Source organism: Micromys minutus (assembly GCF_963924665.1).
Source record: "Micromys minutus genome assembly, chromosome: 10".
Lineage (NCBI taxonomy): Eukaryota > Metazoa > Chordata > Mammalia > Rodentia > Muridae > Micromys > Micromys minutus.
The window spans coordinates 43,105,742-43,127,144 of NC_137979.1; the positions used below are offsets into that span (position 1 = coordinate 43,105,742).

At 46.8% G+C, this 21,403-nt stretch overlaps 1 protein-coding gene across 1 annotated transcript; it reads left to right on the forward strand.

Moving 5' to 3' along the window:
• Positions 1 to 19,304: 19,304 nt before the first annotated feature.
• On the forward strand, positions 19,305 to 21,055 carry HOXB13 (homeobox B13; the record flags this gene model as incomplete). The annotated part of the gene is made up of 2 exons (XM_080922937.1): positions 19,305 to 19,908; positions 20,799 to 21,055. The coding sequence occupies 2 exons, from the start codon at positions 19,305 to 19,307 to the stop codon at positions 21,053 to 21,055; spliced, it is 861 nt and encodes a 286-aa protein (XP_080779063.1).
• Positions 21,056 to 21,403: the final 348 nt, after the last annotated feature.

Genomic DNA, 21,403 nt, shown 5'->3' on the forward strand with positions numbered 1-21,403 from the left:
AGGATGAAAGACAAAGCATTTTTGTCTTTCAAAATCCTTTGGAAGTACAGGAGAATACCAAAGCCTAAAGCCTCCCCCTCCCCCTCCTGGCAAAGCTGGGGCAGGCTCCTCAATTGGAGGGGTTAAAGGTAAAGACCCCCTCTCAGTGTGATAAAACAAGACTTCCTTTGGAAATAGAGCCTAGAAAAGCAGGGGGAAAAAAATCTAAAACCATGAGGTACTTTCAGTCCTCATTTTCTTACTGCACCCCAGCTTCGGCCTCAGGGACTTGGTATTCCAGCCCAGTGCTCCCACTCCTGAGTATCCTATCCTCAGATGTCCCCCATCCTCAATGTCCACCACCCTCACATGTACCCCATCCTCAGATGCACCCCACTCTCAGAGAACATAGATGTGATTGGAGGGCTTGTTGCCTTTTCTTTCTCCTTCACTGATGGAGAAATCTCTGTATGTCCTGGTTCACAGATGATACTGAGGACCCTAGCCATACCTCCTTCTAGGGCCTTATCGGAGGCTAGTGACCTGTAACAGCTTCAAGATTGCCATGAGCTTTTTGCCATCATGGTCCACCAAGGGACTTATTCATGCCTTCGAATTTAAAGAGCCAGAGACAGCAAAAAAAAAAAAAAAAAAAAAAAATGTTAAAGAGAAATCAGACTTCTCTCTTCATTTTCCATAAAAAGCCACAATCCAAATACGCACTAGTGTGTCCTCTGTCCTTCCTCCAACCCTTCTTTCACCTTCCAGGAAAAGCAGTCAGAAGATTAATTTCTAGCACCCATAGAGACACTTGTCAATGTGTCTTGAACACAGTCTCTTTAGACCAAACCCAAACCTCACATTTCAGAAAACAAAACAAAAATGGTATAGGAACAAAAATTACTAACAAATTATTTTGTTTTAATTAGGAAAGCAGGATAGTTCTCCAAAAAAGAACATGCCAGGCTAGCAAAAGAGTTCAGTGGGTAAAGATGGACCCCAAAGATAGAAGGGGAGAACGGACTTTGGAGAGCTATCTGCTGACCTTCAGAGCGCTTGGCATGGCCACACACAAAAGCAAACACACTTACTTTTTAAAAATAATAAAATATAGATTGCCTTAAAAAAAACTGTATTTACATTAATTAATGTAACCTCAAACTTGTAGCAACAATTCCTCCCCAGCCTCCGGAGAGCAGAGCTAGGATTATAAGCATGTGTCACCATGGCAAGTTACAAATTGCTTTGAAGCCCATGAAAATGTTGTGTGTTCAATCCCAATGAAAATTTTATCTGTGCAAATCCTTCGGTTTTATTCATTTCTCAGAGTATAGAATGTAACCTGTAACCCAAGGTCGAAAAGGGAAAAGAACGCCAGAAACAATCTAATTACCTCCCCATATTCAAATAAATTAGACTAAAATGGAGCCATTTAAAGGGGAAAAGGCATTCACAGTTCAGACTTAGGTTTCTGAAAGAAAGACAAAGTATAATGCTAGATATCCGGTAAGCAGTCATCTGTGCTAAGCTTGTACACTGAGAACATCATCGGCTCCTTTTACACACACACACACACACACACACACACACACACACACACACACACACACACCTTACCATAGCCCAGGTTGGCCTCAAGTTCAGTGGTAACCCTGGCTTAACTTCCCAAGTTCTGTCAGATATGCTCTACAATTCCTGTCACAATATGCTTGACAATTCCTTTTAGGAAGAGGGGCAGAGATAGTGAGTTTGTTACTTTTCTTATCAACATAATTACCATTTTAACTTTGGAATTCTTTAGCACACATTATCTATTATAAAAATAGATTAAAATAAGCCAATTACTGTTTTAGTGGTGTTTATTTCTAGCACACAGTTGATAAAGGAGAGCAGGCTCAATAATATAAAATGTTACATTAACTACCTCTCTGTCTGTTAAGAGCTCATCTGCACGTTTCTTACAACCAAATGTGGGCTTTTCTCAGATAATTAGGATAAACAAAAAAACCGGGCTATTGACTGGAACATTTGTTATTTTTCTGAAAGGAGTTTGCAGAGATGAATTCAAAACACCTAAACTGAGACTGGGTAAACCGACTTATTCGAGAGGGAGATAAATACCAATTCCTGCTAATCCCCAGACCAGGTCGCTACAGCAGAAAATCAAGGATAAAAAGAGTAGGAAGGACAAATTATTTGTACCGTTTACACCAAAAATTCCTCTGGGTTCTGATAGTTCTGTTTCAAGTTGAAACCCGTTTCTTCCTGCAGGGCTTCCCTAGTTCTAGGACGTCTTGGTAGTACACTTCCAAGCTTTTCGCCCTGGGGCTCCAGAGCCCACTGGTTGAGACACTTGGGTGTTGGAAGGCTGGATCTTTTTGAGTCAACTGCGAAAAGCCGGGGCTGCCCTGGGATTGGCGCCTGGGAGTGCCCTGGAATGGAGACGCCGCAGTGGGATCTGGCTCTCACCGAGTCCCTCTTGGGAAGAAACACTCGGAGCCCGCGACGCTTCCTTCTCGTGCCTTCCCAAGCCCGTGAGAAAGCAAAGTTGGGGAGGGTGAGGCAGGAGGCCAGAAGCCCCTCGCTCGCTCTCCAACCCGCTCCATCGCTGCTCCGGGCATTATTCAAAAGCAAGGCGGCCTTTTGTCCTGGGCACCCGAGGACTTGGTGAGAAGCCAGTTGGGAGGCCTGGGATTCTCTAGCCCTTAGCTGGGCTGGAAGCTCCTGACAATCGTGGGGTGTCCGTAGGGAGGTGGCTGGTGGTGCCTGTGGGTCCAGCTTGAGAGTCGTGACTGGGCTTGCTCTCCCTGTCCCTGTCCGCTCTCCGACTCCATTGCCGGCTGATTTAGCACGAGTCTGAGGTCTAACCCTCTCCCGTAGTTTACTAGAATCTCCCCCTTTCCAGACTGGATGGTTGCCTCAGCGGTCTATAATTGGGGTGAGGTGGGGAGGCAGGGAAACCGAGGCATAGAAGGATGAAGAGATGTATTGGGGAACGGGGAGTCTTGGAGGCAATTTCCTGGAAGCAAGGGCCTCAACAACTCTGAGGGATGAATCCCGTTTGGGAGGATGGGGTGAGGACTCGATACCTCGAAAAGAAGCTCTGGGAAAGGTATATTGTTATTCCGACTTAGAAACTAGCTGGTTAAGTGCCTAGGGTCCGGGGTTGGGGTTTCATTCTCTCAAGGAACAGTAACGCTGAGGCAAAAGCAATTACGGGATGAATTTATTCCCAAACTAGCAGCTTTTCTTCTCTTCTCCAAAGGGAACCTTTCCCACACTCTCCCTGGAGGTTCTGCTCCCCACCCGGAAAGAAACTAAGGAAGATGAACAATCCTAGTCAATCCAGCAGATCCTTGGAACCCAGTTCCTCCTACCCTCCAACTCCACCGTACTGATCTGATGTGGTTTAATGGGTAAGGGGAAATCTGTTATTTGCCAAAACGCATCGCATCGTTTTATTTTGTCGTGGTCCTGGGTTTGTAACACCATGTCAAGGAAGACCAAGAATAAGACTGAATACAGGAAAGAAAAAATTAAGATGGAATTTTAGGACTTTAGAATTGTGGGTCTGGCATGGCTAATGATTTAATTCAATATTACTGTGAAGTTTTGAGTTCATCCCAAGCACAGCATGGGCAAAAACCAAACCAAACAAACAAAAAAAAAAAAAAAAAAAAAACCAATGTGCATAGCTCTCTGGCCCTGTTTATGGGCTTAACCCAGTGAGAGAGATAATATCAGAATTGATTAAAAAAAAAAAAAATAAAACAAACTCTACGTTGTGTTGTTTATAACCAACAAACAAAAAAAATTTTTTTTGTCAGTCTCCAAAATCTCCCCCAGAGGGACTTGTAAGCTGACTCCTGGGCCCCAAGAAAGGGTTATTCATCCATATCCATCCAGGTAAGGACTAGGGTCCCTGATCAGCTCCCAGAAATAACTGCCCAGGAGAAAATTCCAGCTGGCCAACTATTGTTTCATGAAAGGAAGGTCAAACAATAGCTCTGGCCGATGATTCCTTCTGAACTTGGCAGAGATGGCTGGTTATTTTGGCACCTAAGGCGGCTGAGCTATTGGATGCTGAGGCCAGCGATTTATATCTGCCTCCAGAAGACTTCTGAAACAGCCCAACCCCCACCACTGTCCTGTTCCACTCTCTCAGGGTGGGTTCCCCTTACTTGGGGCACTCTGAAATTTCCTAACCTTTTAAACCCCAGTTTCCAACAGTCTTCTCTCCCCACACTCTGTTCCTGTGTCTGTCATAGGCTGCATCCATTTTTTTTTTTTTTTTTTTTGTAGAAGGTGTTCTTTGGATTCAGTGCCCTGGGATCCAATGATGGTTTTCACCACTCTTGTGTTAAGAAGCTCTGTCTAAGGCTGGCTGAGATCTTCTACACGGGATGACGTGGCTGTCCCATCTGTGTGTTCCCTTTCGGTTTGTGCTGTAACCACTGTCTGGAGTGTCCTTTGGAGCAATCAAGATTGGAAAGAGACTTTCCACCTCTTTCATTTATTAAATTCTTGCACACTCTGAAATTTCAAATTTATTTCCCACTGAAGCTAAAAACTCGAGTAGACTAAATATTGGAAGAGGATTTTATTTCGTTTCGTTTTGTGTTTGCTTATTCCTGACACTGAGTAGGGAAGTCAAGGGTGGGAGGATTCCTGGCTGTGAGTAAGGGAGTGTGGGGGTGGTTCTGGTACGAAACTTCAGCTAAGCAAAGACTTCACCCACCATTTATTTGGAAGACCTCAAGGGAACTTCAGGTATGAGCCAAGACAAAATTTTAGGGAAATAAAGGATGATTGGAATTCAGTCTCCCTCTCTCTCTCTCTCTCTCTCTCTCTCTCTCTCTCTCTCTCTCTCCTTAAAAAATAAAAGAAAATCTAGCTTCTAGCTCAAGCAAGGAAATTAAAAGAGGCAAAAGGGAAGAGAGAATCAGGAAGGGGAGATAATGTGCCACTTGGAAACCCATACCAATGTCGAAATCACCCCCTCTCCTTTCACTGGGGAAAGAGACCTTTCCCACCTCCATGTGCTTTGTTTTGACTTAGATAAGCTGGTCTAAGTCACATTCCTCCCGCTGTAAGTTCAGGTTCTTCTCCAACAAACAGCTTCTGCCACCCCGGTTCTGGTTCTACCTACCATTCCCCAAATGATTTATAAAACAAAATCGAGGGCTATTGAGATGTTTCATCAGGTAGAGGTGCTCATCAACAACCCTGAAAACCTGAGTTTGATCCTCTGGTACCCACATGATGGAAAGAAAGAACCAACTCTGGCAAATTGTACACACAGACACACAGACACACAGACACACACACACACACACACACACACACACACGCACACACACACACTAAAAATGTAAAAACCAAACTGTAGTCTCCCTGGTTCTGTGGACCAGTACTAAGGGCTCTACAAAATAATAATGATAATAATTAATAAACCCTGCGTTCATTCTGCCTGTTTTGTATATGTGGGGTCCAGAGTAAAGGACTTTTAATGTTGAGCAGAAAGGGGTATAAACCCTAGAGAAGCACTTGCCCCGGCTGCACAGTATAGCCCTAGAGATGGGAAGTAAATGTGGACCTTGGGTGATAAAACCAAATTTCAAAGGTTCCAGCAAAAGGAAGAGCCACAGCTGCCAGAGGAGAGGAGGCTCATTCAGTGTGAGGGTCTGTTCTGTATGACATGTGTTCTCTGTCTTTTTAAACCAAGTGACTAAGACACTGGGGAAAACACATGCACAGGCACATATGCACACATTTGGTTAGTTTTTCTTAGAAAGAAAGAAAAGTACCCGAGAAATCAAGATCTAATCTCTTGGAGTTCCAGACCGGGACTACAAAGTAAGACTCTGGGGGGGTGGAGGGGGGACTGAGATTCATATCGAATCCAAAAGCCTTCAACAAATAAACATTTTCCTCCATCTCCAGGAAAGCAAGCAGCCCTTTAGAATGGATCATGTGAGCTTCTCATTAACAAGTACAAATTCCGTTTCACACATGAGTCACCTTGAATAACCCAATAATTAATTAAAACCATGTCCTGCAGGGGAGAATTTATTACACTCGCTGGCCTTTTATGAGCTAGGTGTAGTTTAGAAATGAAAAATGGGAGGGCCCTCTGGTACTGTAATGTTTCTGCTGTGTTGTGCATTCACCAACACATCTTCTCACGTTCTGGAAAGAGAAGGAAGCCTCAGGGAGAGCCGGGCTCTGGCTTGGAAGGAAGATAGGGATTAACCTGATTTACACTGTCTACTACGGCTTCTGTAACCAGGCCAGTCAGTGGGTGCTACATTTCCTCTTGGAAAGAAGTCATGATTTCGATGCATCAAAACTGGGCGTCTTTTAAAGAAGGGAGAGGCCAGGGTGAGAGGAGAAAAGCCAGCTGAGGAAGGTGGGTTTGTAGCTCCTTGGTGGTTCTAGAAAAGAATAATGGACATCTTGGCACATTTCTTCGTGACAGGACCTCGTGGCTCCCCAGGCAGGCCACTGTCAAGCCCAGATCTCCTTCTAGCTTGATAGTATAGTAGGGTGGTGCCATAGCTTCTCCATAACATGAGATCGGAACAAGGTTGTATGTCTGTTCCATGGACAGGAGATCAGAGCAAGGTCTCCTGGTTCCTCTTCTAGTAGAAATGCTTGTCTTCTTGGATACCACCAACTGGGAGAGAAACAATCCTTTAATTATACAGGCAACATACACTGCAGAGTCTTTTTCTCTTAACATCTGTTTTGTTTTGTTCTGAGACAGGGTCACTTGTAACTAGGATGGACGCCTGAACTCCTGATCCTCCTGCCTCCACCCCCTGCATCCTAGCATGCCCAGTCTCTAGGGTACTGAGGATTGAACCCAGGGTTCCCTGCACGTTAGGAAAGCGCTCTAGCTACTGAGCTACCAGTCCCAGCACCACTTCTTGTATTAAACATCTCTGTAAGAAGGCTAGACAGGAATGATTACTTTCATTTTACAGATGACAAGGCTCAGAGTCAGAGAGAAGATGGCCTGTCCAAGGACACAGAGCAGACAGCCCAAATCAGAGCAGGGACAGAAATTGTTCAGTCTTCAACACTCTCAGAAACTAAGAGTGAGTAACCATGCTTGGCTGCCTGGGAGTTGGGGAAGATGGGGATCTCAAAATCCAAGAGTACTTTGGGGCACAGAGCAAAGGGAAAAGTGGAGAGAAGTAGGAGTGGGTTGTGACCTGTCCTGGCTTCCTCTTCCTCTGGAACATGGCAAAGGGAATTCACAATTCCCTATCTTATCATCTTGGTACAGAAAGGTGGATAAAGGCAGTGAGTACGGAAGGTTGGGGACTCAGTACTAAAGCTCTTAATTTCCTAGGACAACAGAATCCTGGAATTCAGCTTCCAGGGCTGTAGAAGTAAATGGGTGAGTATATACATAAGTAAATTAAAAAATTTTGGTGTTTGAGAGATGGCTCAGCAGTTAAGGGCACTGGCTGCTCTTTCAGAGGACCAGGGTTCAGTTCCCAGCAACCACATGGTGGCTCACAACCATCTGTAACCCCAGTTCCAGGGACTCTGTTACCTTCTTCTGACCTCTGCAGACACCAGGCATATATGTGGTTACATACATGAAAACAAACGCTCATACACATTAAATAAATAAATCTAAAAAATGGTTTTAAAAAACCATTCAGTCCAACACAAAGCAGTAATCTCTTCCCTCCTCTCTCTTTTTTCTTTCTTTTGAATAGTTCTGGCTGGCCTGGAGTTCACTATACAGGTTTTCTTCAAACTCCCAGAGATCCAAAGATCTGCCTGCCCCTGCTGAAATTAAAGGCATGGGAACAACCAAGTCTAGAGATCCATGTCTTTACATAAATAAATGAGGTGAAATAAGAAGAAAGGGAAAGTCGAGAGCATCATTCTGTGGTGGAGTTTGTTGGAGTTTGAATCCCAGCACCAGGGATGGAGAAAAACACATTGCTATAGGTTATGAGAAACATGCAAATAGATTTAGTTGATGTATTATCATGTCATATCAACTAAATGTAATACGTGGACTTTCAGACAGTTACTTATCCAGTCTAACATAAACACCATCAACTATTTATTCTTTTATGTTTGTTTTGTGCAACAACCACACGGAGGTTACATTTAAAATCACAGAGTAAAATGACAGAAAAGAAACACTTATCAGCTGAAGAGCCAAGCTTAAGTATTTTGGGGTGAATCAATGAATAATGCCTTAAAATATTTTAGAGGAAAAAAAAAACTGCAGTACTCCTGCTTGGAGTTGATCATTGCTGAAGTTGGGTGATGGAGATTGGGATTTATTTCATCATATTTTCTGTCTGTGTAAAATCTGCTATCAGGAAGCAGTGTGTGAAGTTATGGTCCACATCCCAGGAAACTACACAACCATGCCAACTTCCTCCTGTGTTTACCTTACACCTCTTCTCAGGGAGAGGAATGGGTCAAACAGGACAGAAATGGGTCAGTAGACTGGCTGGATTTGGCTGTTCTTCTCTGGGAAGCAGCAGGTGTGAGCAAAAGGCCAGCAGGGCAGTGTGGGCCTCCCTCCATTCAGCTGTAGGGAACCGGGTTCCAGGCAGATCACTGGCTGCTGGTGAGGAAGTCCTAGGGTGGGTGGGGGTGGGGGTGGGGTCTGGAAGGGGTGAATAAGGTGCAAGGGTTAGTCTTTGCCTTTGTAGTTCTAGAAGTCACAGGGAGCACAGAATAACTGTTATTGTATGTTAATTTGTTTTATGTTAAAGGGATTCTTTTATCTTGGAATCAATGCATATATTATTGTATTGTATTGTAAAAATCCCTTGGTTTTGTTTCCGGCTTCCATTCCAGTTTAGGCCTATTTTTAATATCACTTTCAGACACTGAAGTTTATTTCTGTGCTAAACATTATCAAAAACGTCATGTTTGAACAGGTAAAAAGCCAGGCACAGTGGTTCCTGTCTTCCCAGCTACCGGGAAGGCTGAGGTAGGATGTCGCCTGAACCCAGTAGTTCACAAGTTCAGTAGGATAAAAGTGGACATGTTCCACTCCCCTCTCTAAAACAGGGGTGGGGGGGGGAAGGGAGAAAAGAGGAAAGAAAAAAACACAGAGAAAAGTAAGAATGAAAATGTTTAGTCCTCCTGTCCATTAGCCTCTATGAACTGGGTAAGTTAAGCTCCTAAACCTCTTTTTTCTTTTTCTTTTCTTTTCTTTCTTTCTTTCTTTCTTTCTTTCTTTCTTTCTTTTTTTTTTAGACTAGGATTTAAGGCAAGCCCCACAACAGAGCTGTAAACCTCCATATTTATAAAAAATATATAGTTTTAGTTTTCATACTATATACTTTAGTCATATGTTGCAGTCTGCCAATTCCTCCCAGATTTTCTCTCTCTACCTAATTTCATTTTCTTTCATTTCTTAAGAAAAAAAAAAAAGCAAACCAAATAAACAACCAAAAAGCACATACACAGCCTCCAAAACAAAATAAAAATCAAAACAAGAACAACCACAACAAGGACTCCAGTCTGTTTTGTGTTGGCCAGCTATTCCTGCCTTGGGGTGTGGTTGTTATAGCCAGTTTCCCCACACTGAAGAAAACTGATGTTCTTTCTGACAGTTGGTATCAATTGCAAATAGTTTTTTGGTTATGAGTGGGTTTTGGTGCTCACTTTCTCTTCTCTGGGTCGTGATTTTGCCCAGTTTAAACTGGTTTAAACAACGTCTTTTTCATGCTCTCCCCTCTCTTTGTGTGTGTGAGCTTTCCTGTGTATGTGTGTATGTGTCTGTGAGAGACAGAGACAGAGGTGCAGAGGTGCACAGAGGTGCCTGAGAAAATTAGAGATACTTCTGGAGCCCCTCAATGTGATTCTGGGAACTAAGCTCTGCAAGGGGAGGAGAGGTCTTAACCTCTGAGCTGTTTCCCCAGCACCTTTAAATGCCCATGGGCTTGGTTTGGGGGTGGTGTGTTTGCTTGTTTGTTTGCTTTTAATCTACAGAATGGATGGGCAAGCACACCTACCTATATTATCTCTTGGATAATGGGGCATTCATACCTGGGTGTCTATGTGTCTGGGGCCTACAATCCCAGCAGGTGGACGATTGACCCCCTTCAGTTATGAAACAAGACTAGGTTTCAATAATGGGGGAAGGAGGGAGGGAGAGACATCCATTTTAGTGAGGGGTCTGTGTGTGTGAAGTGCTAAGTGGCTAATAGCTCAGGCAGGGCAGCAAACCCAGCCCTTCCTCTGCAGCAAGCGGATTGTGGTCCAGCAGCGACTTACAGCCAAACTCTACCAAAGGGGAGTGTCTGGAAGGAAGAAGCTGAGACTCCCACATTCTTAAGAGACCTCACCACAGCCACAGAGGGTCACTTTGCTATCCAGGAGAAGGCCAGGGGAACCCCACAGCCTTCACTGTGATTACTGAAAACAAAAACTATCCTAACATTTGCAGAGACTTTCTCTGGGGTGAGCTCAGCAGCGGTAGGGAACTCACCTTGTATTTCCAAAGCTCTGGGATGAGATCCATCCCCTGCCAGGTGGAGATGGGAGGGGGTGACTCTTAGGAAAAAGGAAAATACCCCTAGGCACACCTACAGTTTGACGAAGAGGTGTGGTTTCTGCTTGGTCCCTGTACATTTACAATTTTTCTCCCATGGATGCCTCTCTTGCCTAACATGCAGGGCTCTCCACACAAGGGTCTCAGGATGAGAACAAAATGGTATATTTTCTTTTTAAGGCCTGGTCTGCATCCCTGAGGAAGGTAATCTCTAGAAAACCCATGGGGCTGGTGGCACTGGGCAACCAAGATAGAGATGACAAAGGAGCAGAATCTGCATGTGTCTAGAACGATACAGAAAACACCCTTCCCCCATCTCTATGGGCACCCTCCTCTACCACCGCATGTCCAAAGGATTGTGTAAGGGGCTAGAGAGATGTGAACTGTCTTCCTAGGTCTCCAACTTGAGCTAAAAGGACTGAGTTGGGTTATCTAGGCTGATGATCTCAGGAATGAGAGACTTATTCAATCGAATGAGGATTGGCCTTCCAGAGCAGAGTCAATCTGGTAGGAGGTGAGGCTGTGATCAAAAGCTGCCTCCCTGAGACCCAAAGGACATGAAGCTGGGACTGAAAAAAAGTTATACTGAACTTTTAAGCTTCTATATTCCTGACCCATGGCACCTAAGTGTTTTGAATTCATAGCCAGAGCAATTCTGGAAACTGCTTAAGCCCCTTGCTTTCTTCATGACTTCTGCCCCAACCATGACAGCTCAGAGATGCCTGGACTATAAGTAGCCACTGGTTATTCCGTGATCTATTCTTTTCTACTTGGGCAGGGCAGCTCCCCTCCCCCCCATTCAAGGCATTTGCTACCCAGCCACAGGGATCATTTGGCTGTACAGAACTGGATCGATCGATCAGAGCTAAGGACAAATTATTTTCCCAACTGTCTAGTGTATGTAGCTGAGGAATTTGGAGTTTCCTCTTGTTCAAGAGAAGGAGAGGGGGGCTCCACATATTCATTGGTTAGAGACAGCCCTAATTAATAATTTCCAAGAGAAAACTTCCTATACTTCTAAACTTCTAGCTTCCTGTTCCATTCATGGTTGTCATTCTCCTGCAGTAGCAGCCAGGATCAGAATCTCTGACCAAGTCATTTAAACTCCACTCCAGCCACTTAAGAGAAAAGACAATGTCTGAAGAAATTGGGTTTTGGCATCAGAAGTTGAGGTTACTTCCAATCATGGATAATACAAGACAAGGAAAAGATAATTGTGTGTGATTTTTCCAATTTAAAGAGTCAAATGTTTCTCTCTCTCTCTCTCTCTCTCTCTCTCTCTCTCTCTCTCTCTTTTTCTAGGAACTCTCAGAGGACTATGAAGAATTTTAGATGATCCAGAGCCAAGAGAGGCTACAAACTCTGTTCCCATCACAAGTTCTGCTTGGATGAAAGATGTAGCCTAAATGCCAGCTTTAGACTGGTGAATTCATACAGGCAGCTACAGCTAGTCAGCCTGGCTTCTCTAATCTCCCGTGTCAGCATCGGAAGCAAGTCTGAGCCAGAACCTTGGAGACCTGAGTGGATGGACTTTCCTCGGGGTCATGGTTCACAGGGCAGTAACCAGGAAGTGCCTAGTATTAATATCAAGCTGGGGGCCGAGGTTCAGGAATGGTGATGGGGTGGGGTAGCTTTCAATCTTGGAAGCAAGGAGTTATTTTTAAGTCTTTAGAGTGTCTGGAACTTAAGCCTTTTTGATTTTCAAGGACTGGAGCTCATGAAGAAACAAAGAGGATAGGACTCTTCTAGGGATGGATTATGTTCCTCCTCTCCTCTCTCTCTCTCTCTCTCTCTCTCTCTCTCTCTCTCTCTCTCTCTCTCGTGTGTGTGTGTGTGTGTGTGTGTGTGTGTGTGTTGCACATATGTGTATATGTGTGTATGTATGTGTGTGTTGCACATATGTGTATATGTGTGTATGTGTGTGTTGCACATATGTGTATATGTGTGTATGTATGTGTGTGTTGCACATATGTATATATGTGTGTATGTATGTGTGTGTATGTATATGTGTGGGTTGCATCCTTTCCTTTCTTCTCTACCAGATCCGCTTCTTCCAGCTTTGTTTCCTGGAACAAACAATTTAGTGAGAGGAAAAAATGGGCAAGACTTTGCAGTTTGGAATGGGGGCAGAAGGGAGAGAGATGGGCTGCTCTTGGCAAGGGAGGATGGGTATTAGAACAAGAATTAAAAATCTACTATCCCTCCCATCCCCCACAGCCCCAAGCCTCAGCTTGTTTAGGTTGCATGGTTGAAATGGTGTGGGTTTTGATTCAAGAGCAAAAGTTCAGTCTTTCTCTCTAATAGGAGAGGGTCTAGCTCAGCAGCCCTGAGGGTGCCAGTCCACTCTCTACCAACAATGTCACTACCAACATCAGCCATTGTCTCCGGTGTGTATGGGGGGGGGTGGTAATGTGGTGAGTCAGTCATAAATGATTCTTACTGCCTTTGTGAATTTGTAGGTGCTTCCTTTTTAAAAGAGCCCCCATCAGAGACCCCAAGAGTTAAAACAAGCCCAGGCTGCTAGAGATTGCTGCAAACCCCAAAGATACTGATGGAGGGTCCCGAATTTAAAAGTCTTGCCCTGCTCTTCCAGCTCTGATGTGTCTGGGTCGAGGCTCTGGAGAGCTTCTCAGGAAGCCAGAGCAAACCTTGGGGAGGCGAATTTGGAGCCCTTCATGGCATCTGCATCCTAAGGCATCTGCATCCTGGATGCCCCGTCCTGGATGACTTTCTCCATCGAGGTTTCACAGCAGAACTGGGCTCTTTTGGTCCAAACATAGATACAAATTAGAAGCAGTGACAGTCTCATGACCTCTTTCTTTTCCCTTCCACAGACTTCCTCCACAACACAACCCTCTCTTCTACATGGTTTTCCCCGTGTCCCTTTGCCCCTACTCTGCCCAGAGTTAGCTGGGAACTCAAGGGGAAGAAGAAACATGACTTCCATTCCCTTTCACACAGTGAGCACAGGAAAGCTGATCCAGGAGTCTGGGGGATGGGTGTGAGGTTTGCCCAACACGCTAACATGCTGGCCACCAGAGCAGGGACCTGTGATGTTTGTAATGTTTGGCAGGACTGTCTAGGCTCAGAATTCTTAATGGTTTTGAGTCAGATCCAAGCTGAATGCCAGGGTTGAGTATCTGAGCTCTGACCCTTGCAAAGCCAAGGGTTAGAAGAGGAGCTGGGGGACTTGGGGTGTGTGGGGAACAACAGCCACTCTTCCTATTCAGCCTAAATAACTGGTGTGGTTGCCCACAGTCCCAGGAGCAGAGGCATTTAGTCACTGCCTGTGGCCCTTTGAATGGGTTTCAAAGCCATTCTCTTTGCTCTGCCTGCCTTCACTGGCTTGGCTAAGTGCTTCAGGTTCTAGAGCCCTCAGAGAAAGCACACTAGTCTCTCCTCCAGAGTCTTTTCTTTTTTCTTTTTAATTCTTGTTTTTTTTCTTTTTTAAAATATTTATTTATTAGTTGTCTTCAGACACACCAGAAGAGGGCATTTGACACCATTACAGATGGTTGTGAGCCACCATGCGGTTGCTGGGATTTGAACTCAGGACCTCTGGGAAGAACAGTCACTGCTACTAGCCGCTAAGCCATCTCTCCAGCCCTCCAGAGTCTTTTCATCTTGCCCCAAAAGGGTGTTGCAAGGCTGCTCAACTTAAGGCCTTCTGATTAAGCCAGCCATGCCTCTATCCCATGGACAGTTGCAGCTCTTGGATCCCAAAGTCAAGATTTTTCTCCAAGGCTTGCAGAGTAGACCTGGGCCGACTTCATTTTAAGACAGCCATGGGAGAGCCCCACACAAGCCTCCCCCACCCCCTAGGCCTGTAACCAGGTCTCCTCTGCCCTGGCTGACAGCCTCTTTCCAATCACAGGCACCAGCCAGCACAGTGCAGCAGGCCTGCCCAGACTTCAGCAAAGACTATGAGAAAATGTGCAAGAGGGCAGGAGAGGAAAAATGTGTGCGGTCCAGAGAAAGGGAGTACAGGAGTAAAATGAAACAGAAGAAAGAAGAGAGAACAATACAAAAAAATGGCGAAAAGAACAAAAGAAATAACAGAGCAAGTGTCCAAGGAGAAGGGAAACAAAAATAATCAATTCAAAAAAAAAAAAAAAAAAAAAAAAAGAAAGAAAGAAAGAAAAGAAAAGAAAAGACACTGGCACTAGAATGCAAACAACAAAGAGACAAAGAAACGGAGAAAAAATATACAATCAAGATATCTAAAATCGAAGGAAAGACAGAAAAAGAAACTCAAACATAAAGGGGGCAGGAAGCTCACAAAAAAAAAAAAACCAAAGACAGGGAAAACATAGTCTGGAGAAAAGAGGAAAGAAAGCAAAACGCGAACAAGACCAGGTCATTCTCTGTAAGCCGGGAGTGACCACATAAGGTTCAGTCTTAAGCGCATGCAGTCTTATGGGTCCGGCAAACCACCGTCTTTTCGGAGGAGTGTCCCCGGCCCCCTGCTGTGAATAATCACCACCGACCTGAGGGCCGCCATCGTTACCAAGAAGACACACACTCCCTGTTCTACTTAGGTTAAAGAAGGCAGCGAGTTCTCACTTTACAACAGAATGAAGTAAAATGTAACAAATGTCCCCAAGTGGAGCTGGTGGGCTCATCTTGCCCCCTCCCTCCTGAGCCCGAGTTGGGGCGGGAGCTGACACCGAGGTGCCAAGTCCCCGTGGCCGTGGCCGGAACCCCTGGGGGCGGGTCGGCCTGGCTCAAAGGCAAGGCTGTAAAGGTCACAGGCGGTCTGCGGGGCTGCGCTGAATGGGATCCAGGGAGGTAAACAGACTCTTAACTTTCAACTTGGCCTTGACCTTCCGGGAAGTGTCTGGCCCGTATGTAAAGGAGCATGCTGAGGCTTTCAGTGCATTTGACTGGGTCCGTAAAGGGGGCTCTAAGGCTACAGACTCCTCCCGGTGGGTCTAACAGGAGGTTCCCAGCGGGATGCAAAGAATTCGGTGAAGCTAGCAAAAGGACTGGGGATGCTATTGGGGAGTCCTGAGCATCACAGGTTGGGAAGGGGTTTGGGGAGCTGGATTCCTGAAGCGTCCTAGGGAGGAATCTCCGTTTCTGTGTGGGACCCCGGTTCAGGCGGTAGGAAGAAGTAAGCCACATGATCACTTCTAGGGCAGTTCTCCATTTTAAATAAAAGCAAATAATTTCGGCATCCACGTACACACCCAGGAACACAAATTGAAGGCTCATTTGTTCAGCTTGCAGAATGCTTTCATACACAACATCTCATTAAATCGTCCTAGCATTCCTGCAAGGTAAGAATTATTAGCACCATTTTAGAGAGCAGGAGGCCAAATCTCCGTCTTGGAGTCTAGTTGAGATCTGTGGGAAGTCATACAACAGGGCCGCCCACACAGATGGCTCGAAAAGACAGCAGGACCCTTAGCTCACATGCTAAGAATACCTAGACCTGTTCCCGGGGATCGAATACACACCGAATAAATCACTGAGGGAACAAAACGAAATTCTTAGTACTATTCATGTTGAAAAATGTCTGATCCAGAGGATGTTGCTAGCACATCTGGTGAGTGTCAAAGTTTAAGCTGGTCAGCCCAACATTCTATAGGGCATCTGCAGGCTTTTCCTGTGCATGTTTATATATAAACAAAAAGTTCAGTTGTAGCCATTGCTGCTGTGATTTTTTTCCCCTCCCAGTACATTATGAATAAAACCCAGGGCCTCACACACGCTGGTCGAGCACTGCTAGAAAAAAATATGTTCGTTATTATTAAATTATTGTTCTTCCTGAGTTGAGATAGAACTGGTGGGCATGGGGGCAATGCAGGGATCCCAAGCATACAGGCTCTTAAAGTGAACACACCCGCAAACCAGTGTCAGCGTGGAGATGGCATTGCCTTAGACAGACTTTTTCTTACCCCTCTTTCCTTTGGCTCCTTCCTATGTTGGCTATCCAACGTTCTTGAACTCTGTAGACGTGGAATCACACAAGCTTAGTCTTTTATGCCTGGCTTCTTTCACCAGCAGATCAACACAGCTCAGTCCTGTAGAACTTAGCAGTGGTTTGCTAAGTGGTTTGATTCCAGCCTGAGTCCTTTGCCGATCCCACTCTCGCCAGAATCTGACTTGCTTCCAGTTTCGAAAGGCTATGGATGATGCTTCAGCAGACCTAGTGCGTGGTCCCACTAGTGCTCCTGTTTCTGTCTAAAAGTGAGAACCAGTGGGGACATAGTCCATTGGTTTAATGCTTGTCTGGGAGTGTGTGTGTGATGCTCTGGGTTCAAGTCTAAGTACTGCAGGGGGACGGGGTGGGGGGGGGACTGTGTTGCCTCTGTCATGCCAGCAGCACTTGGGAGGAGGATGCAGGAAGATCGGAATTTCAAAGATATCTTCAGCTACACAGGGAGTTTGAGGCCAGTCTGTGGCATGAAATGCTGTGAAAATTTGCACATCATCTATTCCAGGGGTCATGCAATCCTCTGGATATCAATGAAGTTTCAGTGATCTACGAGAGAAAGTAACTAGAACACACCCCATGGTGGGTGTAAATGTTCCTTCATGCCCAGAAAGTGTTGTTTTGTCAAGTGATTTTGATTTTATTTTTAATTTAAAGGCCACTCGTGCTGTATCAGCATCGATGAACGTACACAATCTTTTCTCTCCACTAAAGACAGGATTTCTCTGTGTAGGGCTGGCCGTCCTGAAACTTTCTGCAGGGCAGGCTAGGTCTCAAAAGGCCTGCCTCTGTCTGGTGCTGGAATAAGAGGTGAATGTCACTATATCACATACATCCCAGCATACAGGTGTCTCTGTCTACCAAAACCTAGGAACTGAAAAATGCTCAGTCCTTGGGGGGAAATCCTAGTATCTCTGCCCTTCACGATGGGGTGAGCAACAACTTGAATGGCACTCTGGGAAGCAGTGAAGAGACACTCCCCCTCCCATGTTTTCAAATGTAATAAAAATCAATGGAGATGTTTGTGCTTAGTGTCAGTTATTAGCAGTGTTAGTCGAGAATGATAACACAGTATACTGTAGGCCTCAATTCTGGGGATCACGGGCCCTTTCCCACAAAATGACTTAAGTTCAAGTTCAGGCTTTGGCTGAGCCCACTCAGAGTTCAAGGTATTCCGTTCCTTATAACCAAACCCTCGGTGTAGAATAGAAAAGTTCAGATTTTCTGCGGGGGGGGGGGGAGGCTGAGAATCTTTAGAAAACTAGAAAGTACAGAAGTAAAGGGTTTCATGTGGAAGTGATATAGAAAAAAAATCTTTAAAGGCAGACCTGAACCGAGCCATTTGAATCTACAGCACAAAAGGTCCCACAGAGGGCCCGGGACAATCCTGGGCTGGCGGCTGGAGCGAAGGCTCTCCTTTAACTTCCAAGGAAATTTTAAACCCGAATGAGGCAGCTTGGGGTGGGGTGGGGCTGAGCTTTCTAGTCCCTCAATTGTGTGGAGTGTGCTGGGGCCAGGGTCAGTGTCCTGGACTTTTTGGCCTATAGAGCGGCACCAAAGAACAGAAAGGCCCGCACAGACCAAGCTCCTGTTTTCTTGGAACCCAGGATCCCTTCTGCTGATTTATGGCTACTTAGCTAGCCTTGTCTTTCCCCAGACTGCAGATTCCAGAAAAAGGGATACAATCTTAATCTTGACCCTCTCCTTTCCCATTTGTGATGTGTCAGTCTCTCTCCCTGCTTCTCCTTCTCTCTCTCTCTCTCTCTCTCTCTCTCTGCCCCCCCCTCTCCCTCCTCCCCTGGCCTTCCTCTTTTCCACACTGAATCTATTCCTTCAAGTCAAGCCCCATGTCTCTTGGTCTCTCTTTCTCCACCCTTAAACGGAAATCCAGACCCCCTTCCCAGACATATAGAGGCTCCATTTCCCCTTCAGGTCCGGACATTGCGTTCCCTGGGCCAAACACTGCACGTTTTCGGCGGCGCTCCTTCGTGTCGCCCCCACCCCACCCCCGCCCCTTGGATCTGCCTCATCCCGATTGGGTCCTCCAGAGCTTTTTGGTGAAAAAGGCAGGATCCCTGGGGGGACAGACCTCGAAGGCACTTCCCTGGGCTCAGTGTATTCGGGACAGGAAGGGTTGTCTACAATGAGCTAGGGTTGCTAGTACCCAGACGCCAAGCAAAGAGCTCCCTGATGCTACAGTTCTCATTCCCATCTCAGAAGCATTCCCGGATTCTCCTTTGAGGCAGCCCGAAGTGGCCTCCCAGCCCCCCTCAATTCCCCTCATCCCCAGGAGATGGACACTTTATTGGGAGAGCTTTTTATTCTCTCGTTAAACCTGCCAAAGCGCAGAAGACAGAGAGCCAGGCAGAGAGAGAGAGAAAGAGAGAGAGAGAGAGAGAGAGAGAGAGAGAGAGAGAGAGAGAGAGAGAGAGAGAGAGAGAGAGGAGGGAAGGCAGAGTCAGCGACAGAGATAGCAGGCAGAGACAGAGACACAGAGACACGTACAGAGAAAGACAGAGACAGCACACACACAGAGAAAGAGACAGGCAAGTGGAGAGGGAGAGAAGAGGAGGCGGAGCTGGGCTCCCAGTCCCTTCTCCCCCTGCAATTTCTGCGGGTGGATTTTATGAGCCTCTCTTCCTCAGGCCACAGCCAATCAGCGCTCGTACCTAGGCTCTTGCGTCTCTTGCGTCAAGACGGCCCAGCCAGGCGAATGCAGGCGCCGTGCGAGCTGGGAGCGATTTAAAACGCTTAGGATTCCCCGGGCCTGGGTGGGGAAAGAGAGCTTGCTGCCCCCTCGAACCCCCACCCTCGGCTCCCCATGAGCCGATCATTGGCCCCATGGAGCCCGGCAATTATGCCACCTTGGACGGGGCCAAGGATATCGATGGCTTGCTGGGAGCCGGAGGGGGTCGGAATCTAGTCGCCCACTCCTCCCCACTGGCTAGCCATCCCGCGGCTCCAACGCTGATGCCGACTGTCAACTATGCCCCCCTGGATTTGCCAGGCTCTGCAGAGCCACCAAAGCAGTGCCACCCTTGTCCTGGGGTGCCCCAGGGGGCATCTCCAGCTCCTGTGCCTTATGGCTACTTTGGAGGCGGATACTACTCTTGCCGAGTATCCAGGAGCTCACTGAAACCGTGTGCCCAGACGGCCACCCTGGCTACCTACCCTTCGGAAACTCCTGCACCTGGGGAGGAGTATCCTAGCCGTCCCACCGAGTTTGCCTTCTATCCGGGCTACCCGGGACCTTACCAGCCTATGGCCAGTTACCTGGATGTGTCTGTGGTGCAGACCCTGGGAACCCCCGGGGAGCCACGCCACGACTCTCTGCTTCCCGTGGACAGTTACCAGCCTTGGGCCCTGGCCGGTGGCTGGAACAGCCAGATGTGTTGCCAAGGTGAACAGAACCCACCAGGTCCATTCTGGAAAGCAGCATTTGCAGGTAACTTCTCCTCTGGCTCCTCTTGGCTCAGCATGGGCTACGCTGGCACTTTCGTGGAAGGAGGAAGAAGAGAGAAAGGGAGATTTGGGGCTCACGAGGAGAGGATCCCTGGTTGCTTATTAGGACTTTGTAGGGGGTCCAGGCAGCTGTGGGGGGGGCGGGTGGAGGACTCAGGGGGCCTCAGAATAAGGGACCTCAGTAGGGTGCTAGCAGAAACTTGAGGGTTGCCAGCCTTCCTGTCTTCTCCAGGAGGCTCTGGAGCCAGCCTTTCAATATGTCGGGAGAGCCTTGGGTCTCTGCTGTTGATTAGGGCCAAAGTGTCCCTACCCAGCACAGTCCCAGGCTAATTCTGCCCAAAGGCCAAAATGACATAATCCAGTGGTTTTGAGGGTGGCATTGAGGGGTGGGATCGGAAAACACCTCGAGAATACAACCCCTTCCTTTTTTTAGATCAATTTCTAAAGGAAAATTTACGTTTTCTTTGACTGAGGGTGTATTGAAGGGTGTGTGTGTGTGTGTGTGTGTGTGTGTGTGTGTGTGTGTGTGTGTTGGGTGAGGAACATAACCCTGTTTTCTCATGTACATAATTTGCCAATTTGGAGGAGTGGCAGAGTCTGAACACACATGTGAAAGTGGACTGTGTGATTGTGAACAAAAAACCGAGAGGGTGGGTGTGTTTGCAGACTCCTGATCAAAGATGGTGGGGGTGGCCAGCGCGATGTGAAAATCAGGCAGATTCTAGGATATCTCTGTGCTTTGGCCCACACATAGGATGATCAGGAAGCGCCTGCAGGATGACGTAGCCCTGAGGTTTGCAGGGCCTGGGTCTGCGCTTGGCACTAGAGAGGGGACTGAGATGCCTTTTCTTCCCTCTCTTTTCCACAACACAGAGCCCAGTGTCCAGCACCCTCCCCCTGACGGCTGTGCCTTCCGCCGCGGCCGCAAAAAACGCATTCCTTATAGCAAGGGGCAGTTGCGGGAGCTGGAGCGAGAGTACGCGGCCAACAAGTTTATCACCAAGGACAAGAGGCGCAAGATCTCGGCAGCCACCAGCCTCTCTGAACGCCAGATTACCATCTGGTTTCAGAACCGCCGGGTCAAGGAGAAGAAGGTTCTTGCCAAGGTCAAGGCCAGCACTACCCCATGAGCACCAGAGGGGGTGGGCTGGGGGAAGAGGGCTTGTCCTGGAGAATTGGGAGCCTGCCAGGGCCAGGACTGGCAGAGGACTCGGCTGAGGGACCCCAAGAGATGACACCTTTAGCAGGCTACTGAGCTCTGGACTGTTCCTCGGGGGCTATCCTGCATGTATCAGGAGTGGGAGGCCTGAAATTACAGTCCTCTCTCCATTACGGTTCCGAAGAACCTGTACCAGTCATAATCATTCATCCTGACAGTGGTGGTAATCTCATAACCAGTACTAGTTGTCATGATAATTAGCCTCATATTTTCTATCTAGAGCTCTGATGAGCACTTAGAAATTGCTTTCATGAGTTGA